This window comes from Ricinus communis, chromosome 2, assembly GCF_019578655.1.
Source record: "Ricinus communis isolate WT05 ecotype wild-type chromosome 2, ASM1957865v1, whole genome shotgun sequence".
Taxonomy (NCBI): Eukaryota; Viridiplantae; Streptophyta; class Magnoliopsida; order Malpighiales; family Euphorbiaceae; genus Ricinus; species Ricinus communis.
Genome location: NC_063257.1, coordinates 276,832 through 294,526, shown reverse-complemented (window position 1 = coordinate 294,526; position 17,695 = coordinate 276,832). Strand labels below are relative to the sequence as shown.

Genomic DNA, 17,695 nt, shown 5'->3' with positions numbered 1-17,695 from the left:
AAGAAAATTACGAACGTTCTTCAATTAAAATATTTTTAACAATAAATTTTAGCAATAAAATGATTCCAAGAAGCAGGCTGGTAAGTTAGGAATTGCTGGACTTGATGCGTTTGATGTATGATCAAAATCTTCAAATTGCTATTGATCCATAATCTTTTCAGAATGATGCAAGACCGAGTGAAACTGAAAGCGAAAACAGCCAGTTCTAGTAGACGGAAAACTGAATTGAACAGAGTGGAAATTCAAAGCCATTCTATACACACACCAAAAATCAGTCTTCTCTCTTGGTCATAAGAGTCATCAGTAAAGCTGTTACAAAAGAAGTATGAGAAGGATTTAGCATTGGGATCAGTTATGTCACACCAGAAGAAAAACTATTTGTTTCCCTTTTCACCCAATTTCTCATAGCTACTTGAAACCTGAGGAATGAGTTCTACTTGTGTTTGATGATAACTGCTTCAAAAATGCCATCAGTTCTGAAGTTAGGTGAAAAAAGTCTTGGATCAACAGGTCCTGGAAGATTAAATGAAAGTGTAAATGGTCCGGCAGGGCACAGTCGTCGAAACTTCATCCGGAAAACACGAGAACGTTTCTTGATCGTCTCTCCACCGGACATTGTCCCTTGGATATGAACTTTCCCACTGGATTCAATCTCACAGCTGAATTCGCCTGTTACAGAATACTTGTAACAGTCGTCAGTTGAGCAAATTGAACTTTGATAGAAAAATCAGTAAAAGACTATTCTTTTATTAAAAAGACCGGTGCTTTTTACAGCTGCGTCATGCACACAGAATAATGATCCAGAAAATGCAGCATTTTTCATGTTCGCTTGGTCACAGAAGCAAGGAACATCTAAATTAGCAGAAAAGTGACTTCATAAAGGAATGCATGGCAATGGATAATGCAATTAAAGAACAACAAGGGAAAGAGAGGAAGACTAACAGAAATCCCTCCTGACACCTGGAAGAGCAACTTGAAAGAAGTATGCATTTCTGCTTATGCCAATATCCACAACACCAACTTGGGGTCCAGTTCTTCCCTTTCTTGCAGTGCCTGTCAAAACAATTTTCTTTGAGGTACAATCTTGCAATTTAGGAGTATTTGCAGGCATCTTGGCGTATCCATCCATATTACTGGGTCCCTCAGAAGTACTTTCTTCATTGTGCTGTTTTTGCTTAGAAAGATTACTGGAAAATGTTGGAATTGGTGTCGGGCCACGGCAATTCCTCCTTCTGTACGTCTTTTGGAACATTGCCGATGGCCTTTGATTTCCATTAGACATAGTTCCAACAAGTTCCTTCTCTCTCATTTGCTCAGTTCCCTCTCCACTCTTTCGGCTTTCATGTTGGTAGTTGAGGCCTTCTTTTACATCAATTCTCAAATCACCATCAATACCAGATAAGCGTCTGAATCTCTCTAGGTCCTCCTTCTCCATGTAGGATGTGATAGGGTCATCAATAAGCACAATTCCCTTGACAATTTCATGGTTATCCGAGTACTTTTTATGATCATGAAGTTTCAAAGGGAAAAAACTTGTGAACTGTCTATGGTCCTCTATAGACCCTAAGCTTGGCAAACATAGGCTGCCTTTTAGATACATGTAAAGCAAATTTGGTTTCAAAATCAGGCTGGGATGGGCGTTTCTCAGGACGTAATAATATATGCTTTCCACTTGAGAAATACTGAGAAAAGAAGTCCCCAGGTTGTTTGAAGTGTACGGTGGCAACCTTGTAGCTAATCTCTGAAATGCAGAACATCTTGGACTATCAGAGAAGACATCAGGACCTATATAAGTGCTAATGATGAAGTTAAGCAAGAAATGCTGATCGCAAAATGATGCCTTGGCCTCCCCTCTAAAAGGGGTTGCATTCCCCTTAATGTCCATGCTTTAAGCTAGCCGTCCTTTGTGGCTAGAACAACTTCTGCATTGGCCTACATGAGGAAGTGCATGAATGATGCGTCATGAGCTAGTTTTGCATGTTCTAAAAGTGCAATTGAAAAAATTGTACAAGGCGTCAAGGACAGATAACAAATATCGAAAATACAATTCCTCAACATTTGTAGACACCCTAAAAGCATTAGAAACAGCAAATTGTAGCTGATGCCATCAATTTTTGTAGCTTCTTTCATTTGTGTCGCATCTATATTCTCACTCTTACGAAAGCGACATCTAGTCAAGGTAATGATTTAAGGCAAAGGAAACAGTGTGGCTGTGGTTATGTTAAAAATATAGACCAGACACCGACCTTGTTTCCCCTCAGGGTACTTTTCATTAGATTCAAATCTGTTATACTATATCCAACTTTCTAAATGATCATCTGACGCAACACAATTTTCTTCTTCTTTTAATCAGATTTCATATTCCTCTGTAACACACCAATTGAGGAGGTTGTAGGATGTAGCTTATAAAATCCAGGCAGCAGCATCAGCAAATTAAGGACAAAAAGATTTTCCTGCACCCAGCACTACTCCGATCTAGGCCATATTCAAAATACGATGTTGTTATGTTTTCTTCTTCTTCTTTTTTCTTTTTTCAAAAAAAAATGCCAGATGACCTAGGTAAAGATGAAGCAGAAAAAGAAAATTAAAATTATTACAACTAAGCATCAAATTAACCCATTTGCCGACTGTAATTCAGGACTTCTAATTTAGAACTATTACCAGCAAATCTTAGAGCCTGAAATGTACAAGGTGTTCTAGAAACTCAGATTTCCCTGTAGGCAGCCAAGGCTTCTCAATAGCTCCAACGCTCAATATTGGGCCTTTTTCTGGTTAGGCTGTGTCGGTGCCCAATTGGGATGCCTCTCAAAAGCTCGAGTCAAGAGGGATAAACGGAGTGGTTGTTCTAAAATAGGGAAGCCTGAATCGTCATCTATATTATTATGAGGCTTTAGTCTTAAGCAAGAATTGCAGGGCAGGTTCTTGGTTTTCGGAGAATTTAGGCTCGATCTAAAGATAAACTCAATGGAGATTCAAAGAAATCATTTTTCGTTGGGATTAAGCCAGCCATGCAAGCAATTTTAATTCCGAAACCTCAAAAGGGAAAGAAAGAGGAAGAAGAGAAGTAGATAATATTAGCTATCGTTGGCTGTTGGGTTTTATTATGCACATTGCACTTTAGTCCCTGCTCCAAGAAAGCATGAGAGAGAAATTTAGGGCTCGTGAGTGAGGGAAGCCTAATCTGGAGGGTCTGGGGTTTGTATGAATAAGTGTTAAGCGCGCAGCTCAACTGATCAACCTCTGGCCAGTTTCGGTTTCAGCTTCCTCTCTAGTTCCACTGCACTGCGATAACTGACAGTATTTTGACCGGAATGTCTTGGGCCTGAATAATCTCTTGTGCGTTCTGTAATATGAGTCAATTTTATGCTCATAAAACGATAGAATAGTTAATAACTGGCTCAAACACTTCACAAATGGACAGAGGCCCAACAAATGGTACTCTTTAGAAAAGATATACATTAAGAAGAAAAAAAATCAGATTTTGACAGCGTATTTATATATATTTGATTAAGAAAGTCACTTAATATTTAGAGTCATATTCATAATGAATGAAACAATTTTGTTTATTTAAAATAAAAAGTCTTATGAAAACAAATATCAATATTGTTCTACACCAGTTTATGGCTTCCAATGAACTATGAATATGCTGACCTGTACGTCCAAATTAATTATTATAATAATAAAAGGTATAATAGCTGTGATACAACCGAGTTTGAATAAGATTCTGTAATGAATTAGGTGGATCAAACCACAAAATCAGAGAAAGGTTGAATTGGAGAATACTAATAGTAACCTCAATAATCGTGCAGGCCAAATGAATGGTCTTATGGCAGAAGACCAACTATCTTTTTTCTTTCTGAATACTACTTGAGGAATATCCACTCTCTTTTCTTCTTATTCAACACAATCACTCGCCATCTTCATCATACAAAAGCAGTATTCAAGAAAAAAGTTGGAAGCTGAGGGTAATGACCGCCACGAAAATCGGGACATGTGTTATGTGATTCTCGAGAAAAAAATAAAATAAACGTTACTTAGCAGTATACTGTCATAATAAGAGATCCCGGATTCCAATGTACTATTCACTCTCACCTTGATTCCAACACATTCCCAATTGAATCTTCGCGGGTTCCATCTTTTGATCCATTTATCTGTCCCCTTATTCACTTGCTTTTCTGTCTGCCGGGACACACTCTGATTATGTTCTTCTGTATATTTATATATATAAATATATATTTTGGTTCTGGGTTCTTGGGATAATTTTGATCATTATCGAAAAAGTATGTCTGCGGATCATTATACCAGAATGATCAAAAGAGATCTGCTCCAGTTCCAGTTTCACGTCCTGATGTTCAATACACAGAAAGAATTCTGTATAATATAATTGGAGAAAAGGAAAAACACGCAAGTACCAAAACTCGGTCTATGGTTTATTTCTTCTCGATGTCCTTTTTCCAATTCGAAAATACTCAAAAAGTGAGAAAGATGAACAATTGGCATTGGCACAAAATGACCATAACATATATATGAAGAAAAGAATATAACATATGTCCATCTTTAGGCAAATCCTAACTGTAACATCTCTTTTTGGGTGGCATTTGGCAACCCAACCCCACAGATCCTAGGAAGAAAAAAGTAGGGTTTGGACCCGTCAAACCCAATCATTTCAAATGCTTGAGACTCACATTGCTTTGTGCAGAGGGAAGGGAACTCTTACTTTGTCTTTGAGTCTTGAAGCTTGAGCTCGTTCCCATCTCTCGATATTAACGGTTTTCTTTTTCTTTTTTCTTTTTAATTATTTTCATGTCTGCATGTCCCCCTTTGAAAAAGCAAAAGAAAAGCAGATGAATTTCGTCTACTTGTAGCAGCAGCAGAGTACCCACAGCTTAGCTACTTTACTGTTTATTCCATTTCTTTTTCTTGTCCCCCTCTGTTATATATATGAAGCTGACATTCCCTATCTGTTTCATTCATTCCATTTTGTAGCTTCTTACTAATCATTTTGTCCTCGTTTCTTTCACTTTACTGCTCTCTGCTCTTCCCGTCATCTGCAGATCATTTTATAATCATAAACTCCAATCACATTTCTCCATGGAGGTAGTTTTTCTTTATTCATTTTTGCACTTCCTTTTCCCGCCCCTTCTATATGGTTCTAATCAGTTAGTGACAAAATAGCCCACCAGTTTCTACTTTTAAAACCATTAAAATGCTAATTCTTGAGTTTACTTGTGGCCAAAGTGATGTTAATTCTTGATTGCAAGACGCTTTATTATAGTTTTGGAAGCTTATTTATCTTCTAAGACTGCAACTGCCCTTTACTCAAAGTAGCAAGTCTGTATTTGGATTCTAGCTGTTACCATTAGTCTCCTCCAATAAAAACTCCAAAACCTTGCTTGGAATCACCCTCTAAAATTTGATTATTTATTTCTATATAGTGTTTCTTTTTGTTCCGGCGTAGCATCTAATGCATGCAATGGCATTTTGCAGACAGTGGAATTCAAGGTGGAGATGGTCGGCATACATGAGAAAAGACTCAGGAAATCCTTGTCAAAATTGAGAGGTCAGGTCCAGAGGAGCAGTGCACGTATAAGAATAATCATGTATATAACCTAAAATCAAATTATGTGATGGGCCTTTTTGTTTTCCATAATCTGTACAGGAATAGAGAAAGTGGAAGTAGATGCTAATAGCCAGAAGGTGGTGGTAACAGGGTATGCACACAGGAACAAAATACTTAAAGCCATAAGGAGAGGAGGTCTGAAAGCTGATTTCTGGTCTGCACAAAACGAGCTCCTTAATGCGTATGCCTGCAGTGCAAGTTATGGAAGCTTGAGATTTAACAACTTCAACTTCTTTTGAAACAGTTTTTCGTTTTAATTATTTTTTGAAATCCCTTATGTGGGATGGTATACAAAGGTTGTGCTTTTGTGTTTCTCACATTTTGTTTTATTTTTCTTTCTTCTTTTTCCTTTTTCCTTTTTTAAAAGGAACTATCTCACGGTGATAGTGATACATAAGAGTAAAATTTTGCAGATTTCCCATCCTTTTTTTCACAATTAAAATGCTCGATAATCCATTCTCAGAGACAGAACTACAATTAACAATACTATCAAATATTCTGTTTTTTCGACACTTTTGGTGAATAAATAATATAAATTATCGTATTCTCAGAAAATAATTATCCATAAACGGCAAAAAAAATATAAAATATTCATATTTAGAAAAGGAAATGGTTGACCAATAGTGAGGGGACGAATTGAAGATTAACACTTTGACTCATATTGAGATGACACAAACAATAGCAATAAAAGAGAAAAGATGGGATGGGTGCAGCTGCCCCCTTCTCTTCCTCTCAATAAATTTGGATCGCCAGCACTTCATCATCTTTCAAGCGCTTCTTTCTTCTATTTCCAGAACCGACAAACAACTCAACCCGAACAATGCATTTGACCGAGAATGAAGGGATAGAAAATAACAATTTCGCCGTCACCGGTGGGCTTGGGTTCGTCGGCTCCGCACTTTGCCTCGAGCTGATGCGTAGAGGTGCTCGCCAGGTCCGAGCCTTTGACGTTCGTCCTACTTCTCCTTGGTCTCATCAACTCACCAGCCGTGGAGTTCACTGCATTCGAGGTCTCTTTCCTTCATTTCACTCTCACCGCTTCTCTTCTACTTGCTCTTCGCTAATTAGTTTACTTTTGTTTTTTTCTTGCAATCAAATTTAAGTAGAAAGCTTTGATTTTGGATCTGTATAGCTGATCCGTTCATCTTCTAATTCTTTTCCCTATTAGCTCGAGTTTTTCAATGTGTATATATATATATGTATGCACATACACAGTTTGGACCTGTTATAACTGTATTGTATTTTTCCGTTCATTATCCAATTCTGGCAACACCTTTTATAGCTGTATTGTACTTATCCTTTTATTATTTCTGGCAAGTTCTACACTGGCTCATGTGAATGAGGGATAATTCATTTCTTAAGCATTTTGGACAAGAGACAAAATTTCGGACGAGATTATCAATTCAAGGCACCAACTCGTTGCTTGTCCGATTCCATGCTTATCATTCCATTCTTCTTGTAAACCAAGTCATTAGACAAGACCTGTCTGCGGATTCGATTCCTACCCGTATTACTATAATTGATTCGGACCATTTAGCATTAGTCAGTAATCACCAATTCTTTTTGTTTTTCCTCATAATTGGTAGATCTGTTGCTAGTATTAGTTGAATGATTGCTTAACTGATATATATAGCTATTTGAGTGTGTGCTGCAACTCTCTCACCCATGATAATGTAATAATTTATAGGAGATCTCACCCGCAAAAGTGATGTTGAAAAAGCTTTACGTGGTGTGGACTGTGTATTCCACCTTGCTTCATTTGGCATGTCAGGGAAAGAAATGATCCGTTTTGGTCGTGTTGATGAGGTCAATATTAACGGAACCTGCCATGTTCTGGAAGCGTGCATTGAGTTTGGGATCAAAAGGCTTGTTTATGTGAGCACATATAATGTTGTCTTTGGGGGAAAGCAGATTGTTAATGGGAATGAATCATTACCTTATTTCCCTACTGATGACCATGTTGATTCATATGGCCGTAGTAAATCCATTGCTGAACAGTTAGTTCTGAAGTACAACGGCCGTCCTCTCAAGTAAGTACTTTATTGGTGAGCATCTCTTGGTTTGGTAGTCTTTGATTGACTTCTTGTTCTTATGATTTTATTTATAACATATACTCGTGTTCTATGTTTGTTGTTCTATTGCACAAATAATTTAATTTAGCTCAATCAAAGTATTATGACTTGGAATCTTTTGGACAAATGCTAAATTACTCATTTGATAGCATCCCACAGTTTTTATCCTGGAAGAATGAGAGTGCTGAGGTGGGGAGCTAGATCCAGTAACGTGCCAATTGTTTATGTTGGTTAGTATTTCTATAATAGCAAAGAATAATGTGATCGTTTGTATACTGTGTAGGAAGAATAATGGAAAACGGCTTTATACATGTGCAATTCGTCCAGCTGCTATTTATGGGCCAGGTGAAGAGAGGCATATGCCAAGGATTGTATCCTATGCAAAGTTGGGTCTGATGCCTTTTAGAATTGGTGATGCAAATGTGAAAACAGACTGGGTTTACGTGGATAACCTTGTGCTTGCTCTAATATTGGCTAGCATGGGACTTTTAGATGACATTCCCAATAGTGGAGGACATCCAGTTGCTGCTGGACAGCCATACTTCATATCTGATGGTAACAATTTGAAAATAAACTTCTTATGAAATTGAGCCATTACTAATGAAGTGATTTGTTCTTGAAAATCTCTACTTCCATTTGTTAAATTGGGAATGTGAGAAAGCAACTTCATTGAACTGCTTCATGAGTTGTGTTGGATAACGAGAATGATTTTTAAGTGAGGGAGAAGGAAATGACTTGCTTCTTTCACAGGATCTCCAATCAACAGTTTTGAATTTCTCCAACCTCTTTTGAAAAGCCTCAATTATGATATGCCAAAGGCTTCTCTATCTGTCCCCCATGCTCTTATTCTTGGAAAGATTTTCGGGGCTATCTATACACTGTTGTATCCATGGTTGAACCGATGGTGGCTTCCTCAGCCTTTTATCCTTCCTGCAGAAGTATACAAGGTAGGTTTCGATCCAAAAGGGCTGTAGAATATAGAGAAATATCTTGCCATTATATTCCCATGCAAAAGAAAGATTTTTTGTCAAATTTATAATAAGATGTTGTTCTATTCTACGCAATTGATAAATTTGATCGATTGATTCCTTTGCCAATATCTGATGCTATATTTTGTATGTCACTATATCATATTCGCTGAATCCAGTTGAATTTTTGAACAGGTTGGTGTGACCCATTATTTCTCATTCCTTAAAGCTAAGGAGGAGCTTGGCTATGTTCCAATGGTGACTCCCCGAGAGGGCATGGCTGCAACTATCGCATATTGGCAAGAGAAGAAAAGGAAAAGTCTGGATGGGCCTACCATATATATATGGTTGTTTGCTGTGATTGGAATGTCTACATTGTTCTGTGCTGCTTACTTACCAGACATAGGACCGGTGCCACTTTTCAGAGCTATCAGTCTTTTCTTCTTGCGGTCAATGCGGATGATAAGGACAGTATTTCTGCTAGCTTCAGCAGCGCATATCGGAGAGTCTATATATGCATGGCACCTAGCGAAAAGGGTAGATCCTGCTAATGCAAGAGGATGGTTTTGGCAGACGTTAGCTCTTGGGATCTTTTCATTGCGTTTTCTGTTAAAGAGGGCCGGGAAGTGAGTCTCGCTCCGGATTCTCAATTGTATCCCCCTATACATGGTGCCATAGTTTAGAGCCACTTTCAGTACTTTTATGTTTATGGAATAAAAAGTTATAAATTTTTATATTTATTCAAGTTTTTTTTCCTTTAGGAAATATAAATGAAAATACTTTTGTGTTTATTGAATAAAAAGTTACAAGTTTTTATATTAATTCACGTAACAAGTTTTCCTTTGAGAAATATAAATAAAAATATTTTGGCATGTAATTGCTTATAAGTTTTTTTAAATTTAATTTAAATTTTATAAGTTTTCTTTAAATAGTAAAAGTTATTGTAACTTTAGAATCCAATTATGTAACATTGTAAAAATATTTTCTCCTTTTCTTTCGATTTAATATTTTCTGGAAAATAAAGGTACTTAGTAGTACGATTTTATACCAGTGTCGTGAATTTTTAATTATAATTTTATTTTGAGTGGTTTTCCAATTAACTACCACCCACAATAAATTATTAATTTTAATCTTTTTAGAATAATAATTATAATATTTGAAGTTTAATTATATCTTTAGAAGTATCGGTATTTAGTTTGATGATAAATCATCTAAAAATTAAAAATTTACTTATTATTCATTTACTTTTATGGTACTGTTCTTGATATTATGAATTTAAGGATTATTTGCTTTTTTATTTTTTATTATCAATCCACTAAGACTTTGTCCGGACAACGGACGGAAGGAGGAAAAAGAGAACAGGAAAAGAATAACAATAAAAGTCATTTTAAACAAAACCTGTGGCGCCTGCAAGGCCTTGATGATAGATAAACAGGGAGGAGTTCAATTATACAAGGCATCAACAACAAAAAAAAGGGTAAAAAAGAAACTACAATAAGCCAACACAGGTCAAGCTACTCATCTCATTCTACAACCTAAAAGCATGAGAATTCCTCCAACTTCACCACCTCGCAAAGGGATGCCTTACTACCTAACTGGGCTTTCCGGCAAACATGCATTTGAGCTAAGAAAAAAAAAAAGGAAAATATTCTGTAAGCGACTCCTTCAGAGGTCTAGGGTATAACACATCAGGCTGCAAGCCTACTACAGAGACTAGTCAGACACAAGTCACAGAAGGCTACAAGTCACAGAAGGCTTCACTTCCATGGCATGCTTGAAATGCCTTGAAGGTTGCTGTTATTGCAGGCTCCAGTACTCTGGTTAAGTGGACTGCCTGGTCCACCTGAGGATTCACTGAAAGTACCCCGTGATGGTGGGCTGCTCGGCCCGGTTGTCCCCATAACTGGAGTAAGCCTATTCATTGCAGATAAGGGTTCAAGATGGTTTGGCGACTTTAATTCCTTGCGATCATCTGAAATGAAACTTGCTACAACTACCTGTAAAAGAGCTCAATATCTTAAGTTTTCAGATATCAATCGTAACATACATTAGCACAATAACAATGCGGTCATTAGCTTTCTTTTGCTAGATAAAGTGCTAGTGCTTAAAAAGGTGGCACGTCTGATGCAAGTGGTAATAAAATGACACTACCATCCCGCCGGATGACAGAGTAAAAAGACTGCAAAAGACTAGAAGAAGATTATACCAAGAAGTTGCAACATCACGCTCTTTTGGCTCTTCCATATTCAAACATTTCCTCAACAGTCTCACGTCCTCTCAATTAATGTTACCCAGAATACTAAATGTTCACACAGGGAGTACAAGAATGCAATACAGCACCTTAGACTGGACAGCGTACAAATAGACCTCTTCCAATCATTAAGCCATAACAATACAAGATCATGAGATACACAACAATATAGTTCAGAATTACAGGACCTATTGAAATATCAGAATTAATAAAAAGACTGACATGAAAGAATAAGGAAATAAAATGTTTAAATTTCTCTTTCCAAGAAAAAGAAATTAAGAGGAGAAACCATATAGTTAAACAATTAAAGGGTAAGATTGTTAAGTTAGATTTACATTCAAGCCTTTTTTCTTTGAAAAGAAAAATTCCATATTCTGGACTGACTCCATTGTAGAAACTTTATAGTAACTCTGACATTGATGTCTAACAAAATTTTGCAAGGCCCTAGATGTGATGCTAAAATGAGCTCAAAAGATAAAAAAGATCCACAGATGATGAGAAAAACATGTCTCAGTTTTTCAAAAAGCGACATTGTCAAACTGTAAACAAAATATAAAATCTACCTGAACAGGGGAAGCAGCCAATAGAAGACCAGCCACACCACCACCTAGCACACGACCATCTGGGCCAGATAAAGACACACTTAACCCCCCAGTTCTGCTCCTTTGACCCCCATTTTCTGATGGCAGAAATGAACCAGACAGTGACAGAATTTCGAATCTCCCCTGCAGTGAATAAATATGCCTCTTAGGCCTGAATTAAAGCAACTCTACCAGTGAAATTTAACAAGAAGTTGGTCATTTAATGCCCCGAGTCGTGGAAAGGGAAATTCCATTAAAGCAGCTTTCTTTTCTGTGAAATATTCACAAAAGCTTTATTTTAATTTTATTTAAATTAAGACCAAGTTTGATGCAATAAACTTCATTCAGCATTCATCCACTTACCAAATCCTCAAGACAATCAATAAACATTCAGAAGTTAAAGTTCAGTTTAGTTCTATAGACTTCATGTCTGGCCCTACATATCTTAATTCCAGTCCAACTCTAGCATTTCAACATAGTATTCACATTTAGAAATAGTGATATCAGTATAATGAAAACTTAACAGGCCAAGAATTGAAATTAGATTTGACTCTTGGGAAAAGCTTTTATTCAGGTTCCACTTATGTTTCTCCTAATATATGAGGATTATAAAGCAGATATGCAAATCCTATGACTAATCTTTCAATAATCCTTAATTAATTGTTGAAAGTCCATCTTAGCAATTGGCTAGGTATTCATCAGTGGATCTGTATCCATTAAAGCAAATCTTCCTAAGCTAGTTCTTGTTCTGTGACGATGCTTCTTTAATTGCTGATAAATGAGACAGGATTTCTCTTTAAAATGATAGATGAGTTCTTAGATTAACCTCTCGCAATTGATATTCACAGGCTTTCATGGATTTCAGCTATAGAATCTCAACTACGTGTCACTTTCACAAGCCAAAGACATGGAGAGAATGGCTGCGTTACAACATCAACTTCCACAAAGACAAGAAATTCATTTTGGTCGCTTATTATAATATAAACGTGTATGGTAACCAGGCAACTGAAACCAATTTACATGCAACACGACAAACCTCATAAGTTACACTTCCACCAGACGTGGCCGGTTGGCGAAGAGTCACGTTGGATATGGCACCATTTGCTGACAGGATACAAACAGCCCTCGGCCCATGTTGAGAAAAAGACATTATTTTTGATGATACATCCTAAAAAGCAAATAAGGAAACAGGTCAGCTTCTGATTAATAGAATACCAAGCATGGCTTTTACAGTGCGTTCAAGCCTACCATTACACTGATTTTGATACGACGAAAAACAGTTCATGATATTGTTACATAATTCAATGCTCTACTAGGAATTTCAGAATTCATAATAGCGGAAAAGATAAAATTGGACACTGTTACACCGATTTCAATACTGAAATGGTTCACCATACCGTTATTTAAAACCCAATACCAAGTAACATATATAACAGAATTAGAACAGAACAACAAGTTAGGATCAAAATCAAAGCAATGACGGAAGCTGCTATCAATATCACAAGTATGTATCCCTAATTCGTAACTAGAATTCAATCAACTGTGAAACCTAGGGAGCTCTTTCAATGTTGTCATCTCCCGAGTCGTGGAAGCCCATCAAGCGAGAAAATGAATAAAGCAACAACTTTTTTTTCTAAAAATATCTCATCCTCCAGATTTGATTTTCTTATAATAGTCAGAAATGCTAAAATATGAGTAATACATTAACAAATCACTAAAACTACATTCCAATATACTGTGCTATGAAATTAGTATGTAATAATTATACTATTACTAGCACATTAATTTAAATTACAATGTCATCTTTTACATTGCTTGATCAGCCTTCAATACAAAAAAGGGAAAGTTCGCCACACAATTGTCCTGTCTTGGCCAGAATATTGGATATCACAAACACATGGCATGCACTTGAGAAAAACACACTTGATTCAGATACAAATCAGAATAAGGCACATTAAGACTGAATGAATAATACTTCCATGAATCATTTCCATTCATCGGTGATAACATCCCATGAAGCATATGAGAGAACAAATAAAATGAAGCATTTAACATGAGGTATCACGTCTAGTTCATTTTTTGGATAAATAATATGACACAAATTAGAAGCAGACACTTGGCAGATTTTGGAACCATTTTCCTAAAAGTGATCCCATTACTTACATGAATGGCGAGATCACAAAAACTGAAGAATAGGAAGCTTTCATATAATATGAGAAAGAAAGTGGGCACCTTTATTTAACAATAGCGAAGAAGATGTGAGGTGAGCCAAAGACAACAAGCTCAAGAAGTCAAAAAAGATTTAGTATCATTGGATTTCTATGAAAATGTAAAGCGCTTTGAGTAAAACAGGGGAAAGATATCTATATCCAACTGTAACTGAATTGGTACTGAGAGTTAGTTTATTGGAGCTAGAAGCTATTCGTTGTAATAAGATTAATTGCACAAATATTTGGTTCATGCATTAGCTAAAACAAACATTACAAACCACTTTCTATATCTATAAGAACTAAATATAGATGCAGTTTGAAGTTTAAAGTCCATGTTATAGGTTTGCTTAAGCAACAAAATATATTAAAATATGATCTTGTAAACCTTTAATAGAAACATGCTAACTTAAAACATTTTTGCAAGGCTCAAAAGCATAATGATAATAATTAAATTTAAATGCGTTTAGAACTCTTTTCTTATTCCATCAGCTTAGATTAGGAGAAGAGAAAATGCAATTGGTTCAACACAAATTTGGATAAATATAACATCATGTTAACACCTCTCAATCTCAATGTACCAGATTAAGAAACAATAGATTTTTTTCACCATACTCTGCAAAAAACTTAGTAAGAACATAAAGACCCATGGTCAAGGAAGGAACTTTAAGAGATTCAACTTTCCAGGAATTAACTGATCAACTGCAAGTTTATGCTTCTGTTATCACAGTCAAGTAAGGTAATTCGGATGCCATTATATAAAATTATTAACCTTAAATAATATAGCCTCATACAAAAATTCATGAACGTTAAACATAGCAGACAATATTATATAAACAGTACACATATGATACATACTAGAAACACTTGCTATTAGCACTTATATAGCATAACGGAAGAGGACAAAGAATCAAACTAAAGTAATGGACTTGTCCAATTTCAACAACTAAAATTTGTCTGCAATAATCAGAAAAGGAAAAAAAATGAAAAACTAGAATCGTAAAGAACAAACAGAAACCTCTCCAGCTTTCACAGTGATAATATGTGGCGTAAATCCAAAACCTGCTGATCCTGCAACCAGAAACCTTGGTGAGCAAATTAAACTACAGGTAGTCATCAACAACACAACAATGGCTAAGAAATCAAAAGTCAAAAATCCACGAACAAGCTCACATAATAATACTTATTAAAATATCAGTACTACTAGTAATATCATTTTAACATATAGTACGAAAAAATATTCAACAAAATAAATAAACTTTCTATATAATAGACAATAACATATAAAGCAATATAATGAATAAATTTTGGTTCATATTTGAAAAAGAAATAATTATAAACTTTTATAAGAGAAAATGTCCAAACAACAAAGTCTAAAAGACGGATTCGATTTCTAATTTGAATTTTTTTATAAAAAATAATATTTAATTTGAACCAGTGTAAAATATTCTTTGAAATTTATTCCTCTAAGCATTGACCTTTATCAATAATCACATATATAGAAAAATGCAAGAATAAACAGCACATAAATGTTTGAGGTTGACGAGAAATGGAGCTACAACTTGATAGACAACAACAACAATAATAAGGGGCAGATAGGTAATTTCGGCACAGAAGAATCTGAAGTCAGATGTGGAACAGATCTCAAGTTACACTATAACTCACATCGCTTTCTCTTTATCTTTTCTTTTTCTTCCTTTCTAAAACCAATTACCTGACTATGAAATTATCCCAACCATTTAGCAAAAGCAAAAATAACCAAAACTGAAAACTAAATATGTCTAGTGTTTTTTATAAGCATAATAATAGAAGAGAGATTGATAACTAAAATAAAATTTTGGAAAGCCCAGTTGCCTTAAAACTCCCGACAACAACTTGAAAAAAAATTCCCTTTCATTCTCAGCACGTGTAGAATCAAAATAATAATGCAAAAGATAAAAAGAAACAGGATCAAACACCATAAAACCTCATGACCACATTATTTAAAAATTGAAAAGAATGATGAAATAAATAGTACCCAAAGCTTCAAGTTGTTGCTTTTTGTTAGAAGAACCAGGAGGTCTCCCTCGCCCTTTCTTAATACCAGTTGGCGACACTGAGCCGCCGCCGCCTCCCGAAGGAAGGGATGGATTAGCCGCAATAGTAGTAGTACTAGGACCCACGCTTGTAGCAGCGGCAGAAGTAGGAGTAGAGAAACCACCGCCACCAGCTGGCTGGGTTATACCGACAGACTGTGGTGCAGATACAAGAGCCAATGCCATAGTGCCATCTGGCCCATACTTTCTAGGTCTTCCTCTTTTTCTCTTCATTGCATCATTCCCGCTCCCCATGTTCACATTAATCCCAAGGGATCCTCCTTCCACAAAACCTCCTGGTGAGGCGGCGGAGGGAGAGGGTTGGTAGGACGGTGAGTTGGTGGTAGTGGCCATTGGTTTGTATACGGAAGAACCGTCAGCGCCGAAAGCTAAACGCATGTTTTGTATGACCGGTTGTGGCGATACAACGCCGAATGGCTCCCTTGTAGTGCTCGTCATCACTCCGGTCTCCGATCCTGACATCACTTCTCCTCTAAATTCCTGTTCAATCTCCTAACATAATTATATAAAATAAAAGACGAAAAATTATGCAGAAATGAAACAGAATCTTTCAAGGATAAGATTTTTCCACTTGTACTCACATTTGAAAGACCAAAGTCCATATCACTGACTTTGGTCGCTGCTTGTGTGAGACCAAAACAAATTACAACCCAATAGATCTTCAATTTTAAAAGATAAATATAAATGAAGTTTTTAGAAAAGAATTTTACTAAACCCTAACCTGGAAATGGAACTTTCCTCCCTTAAATTTCGGGCTCAAAATCTAGTAAACGCAAAATCAAAAGGAAAAATCCGATTTTATTTTTGAAAATTCTTTGCTACAAAAAAAAAAAAAAAATCGAATTTTCTCAAAATTAAGTAACTGCTACAGAATTCTGGTAAAATTGAAGATTAAAAAAATTTAGAAAAAAACTGCATTAACAGGAAAATATCATTTCCAGTATAAATTCCAATTTCCACAATTTAAACCAAATAAATAAATACACTGAATAATGACTGTGAAAACTAGGAAAACCAGAAAAAATAATAAAAAAATCAGATAAACTTACCGATAATTTAGAAAATACAGAGAAAAAAGCAGAGATCGAAAATTGGAAAGAGGAAGAAATGAAAACTGTAAGAGGAACTCCAAAAGCTTTATTTTTTTCTCCAGGAAATGCGAGAAATCTGTAAATGTTAAATATATATTTTAGTTTTAACGGACAACATCTTCTGAAGTCCTCAACGTTAGGTACTTTTTACAATATGGTTCAAAAAGATTTTATTTTACATTTAAGCTTTAACAGTTGTATAAAAAATTACTGTATAGTTACTCATGTATGAATGAAGGTTAATTGAAAGGAAGGGAAGAGATTATAAAAGAAATTACAGTATACCCTTATATATATATATAGATTAATTTCATTTCATATTAAATTATTAATAATTTAAACATTCAGTAATTAACAGATTTTGATAATAATTTTTTAGTTCTTAATTATTGAAAAAATAATATTTTAAAGAGAACTAAAATATGAGTAAATATGTATGAATATATTGAAAGTCCTGGTTAATAAATTAAAAACTAAATACTTGCACTTGTATAATATTTATTAATTTTAGACATATATAATACTATTTTTAGTTTGCGATCATTACAAATATAATAATATTTTTATGCTTAACAACTATTTTAATTCATCGAATATATTAAATATTTGGCTATTAAATCTTCTAGAAAGCCAATGAGATATTAAAGAAGATTATACTCATTGATTCTTCTATAAAAGATAGAATTGATTAAATCTTATTTAAAATATAAATTATATCTTAATTCATAGAAATGAATTAGAATTTAATTGTATTGTTTTCTTTTTATTCTTTTGATTTTAATACTACTTCAGGAATTGTCTTTTTATAG

The 17,695-nt window shown here is 35.3% G+C and overlaps 4 protein-coding genes across 9 annotated transcripts; 2 read left to right on the top strand and 2 right to left on the bottom strand.

The window, feature by feature from the left end:
- Positions 1-116: 116 nt before the first annotated feature.
- Positions 117-3,404, bottom strand: LOC8273659 (increased DNA methylation 3). Of its 4 annotated transcripts, XR_007214829.1 has the most exons (4): positions 2,662-3,400; positions 943-1,932; positions 266-669; positions 117-183 (listed from the first exon to the last, which is right to left on the bottom strand). XR_007214829.1 is itself a non-coding variant. In XM_025157276.2 (3 exons), exons 2-3 carry the CDS (start codon positions 1,883-1,885, stop codon positions 654-656), a joined length of 972 nt encoding a protein of 323 aa, XP_025013044.2. In that variant the 5' UTR covers positions 1,886-1,932; positions 2,662-3,404; the 3' UTR covers positions 117-653. The 4 variants fall into 4 exon arrangements, 3 of the variants coding, with proteins under 3 accessions (XP_025013044.2, XP_002510723.2, XP_048227008.1); XM_025157276.2 differs by having other exon boundaries at positions 117-682; positions 2,662-3,404; XM_002510677.4 differs by having other exon boundaries at positions 117-669.
- Positions 3,405-4,956: 1,552 nt separating this feature from the next.
- On the top strand, positions 4,957-6,142 carry LOC8273660 (heavy metal-associated isoprenylated plant protein 28). The gene is made up of 3 exons (XM_002510678.4): positions 4,957-5,097; positions 5,488-5,560; positions 5,660-6,142. The coding sequence occupies exons 1-3, from the start codon at positions 5,092-5,094 to the stop codon at positions 5,857-5,859; spliced, it is 279 nt and encodes a 92-aa protein (XP_002510724.1). The 5' UTR covers positions 4,957-5,091; the 3' UTR covers positions 5,860-6,142.
- Positions 6,143-6,300: 158 nt separating this feature from the next.
- On the top strand, positions 6,301-9,400 carry LOC8273661 (short-chain dehydrogenase/reductase family 42E member 1). Of its 2 annotated transcripts, XM_048371138.1 has the most exons (6): positions 6,301-6,630; positions 7,308-7,650; positions 7,852-7,881; positions 7,976-8,247; positions 8,443-8,639; positions 8,856-9,400. In XM_048371138.1, the coding sequence occupies exons 1-6, from the start codon at positions 6,441-6,443 to the stop codon at positions 9,288-9,290; spliced, it is 1,467 nt and encodes a 488-aa protein (XP_048227095.1). In that variant the 5' UTR covers positions 6,301-6,440; the 3' UTR covers positions 9,291-9,400. The 2 variants fall into 2 exon arrangements, with proteins under 2 accessions (XP_048227095.1, XP_002510725.2); XM_002510679.4 differs by lacking the exon at positions 7,852-7,881.
- A 645-nt stretch (positions 9,401-10,045) lies between these two features.
- On the bottom strand, positions 10,046-16,993 carry LOC8273662 (AT-hook motif nuclear-localized protein 10). 2 transcript variants are annotated; one of them, XM_048370933.1, is made up of 7 exons: positions 16,845-16,944; positions 16,377-16,414; positions 15,717-16,275; positions 14,718-14,770; positions 12,529-12,660; positions 11,475-11,636; positions 10,046-10,657 (listed from the first exon to the last, which is right to left on the bottom strand). In XM_048370933.1, exons 2-7 carry the CDS (start codon positions 16,395-16,397, stop codon positions 10,418-10,420), a joined length of 1,167 nt encoding a protein of 388 aa, XP_048226890.1. In that variant the 5' UTR covers positions 16,398-16,414; positions 16,845-16,944; the 3' UTR covers positions 10,046-10,417. The 2 variants fall into 2 exon arrangements, with proteins under 2 accessions (XP_048226890.1, XP_015575938.2); XM_015720452.3 differs by lacking the exon at positions 16,377-16,414 and having other exon boundaries at positions 16,845-16,993.
- Positions 16,994-17,695: the final 702 nt, after the last annotated feature.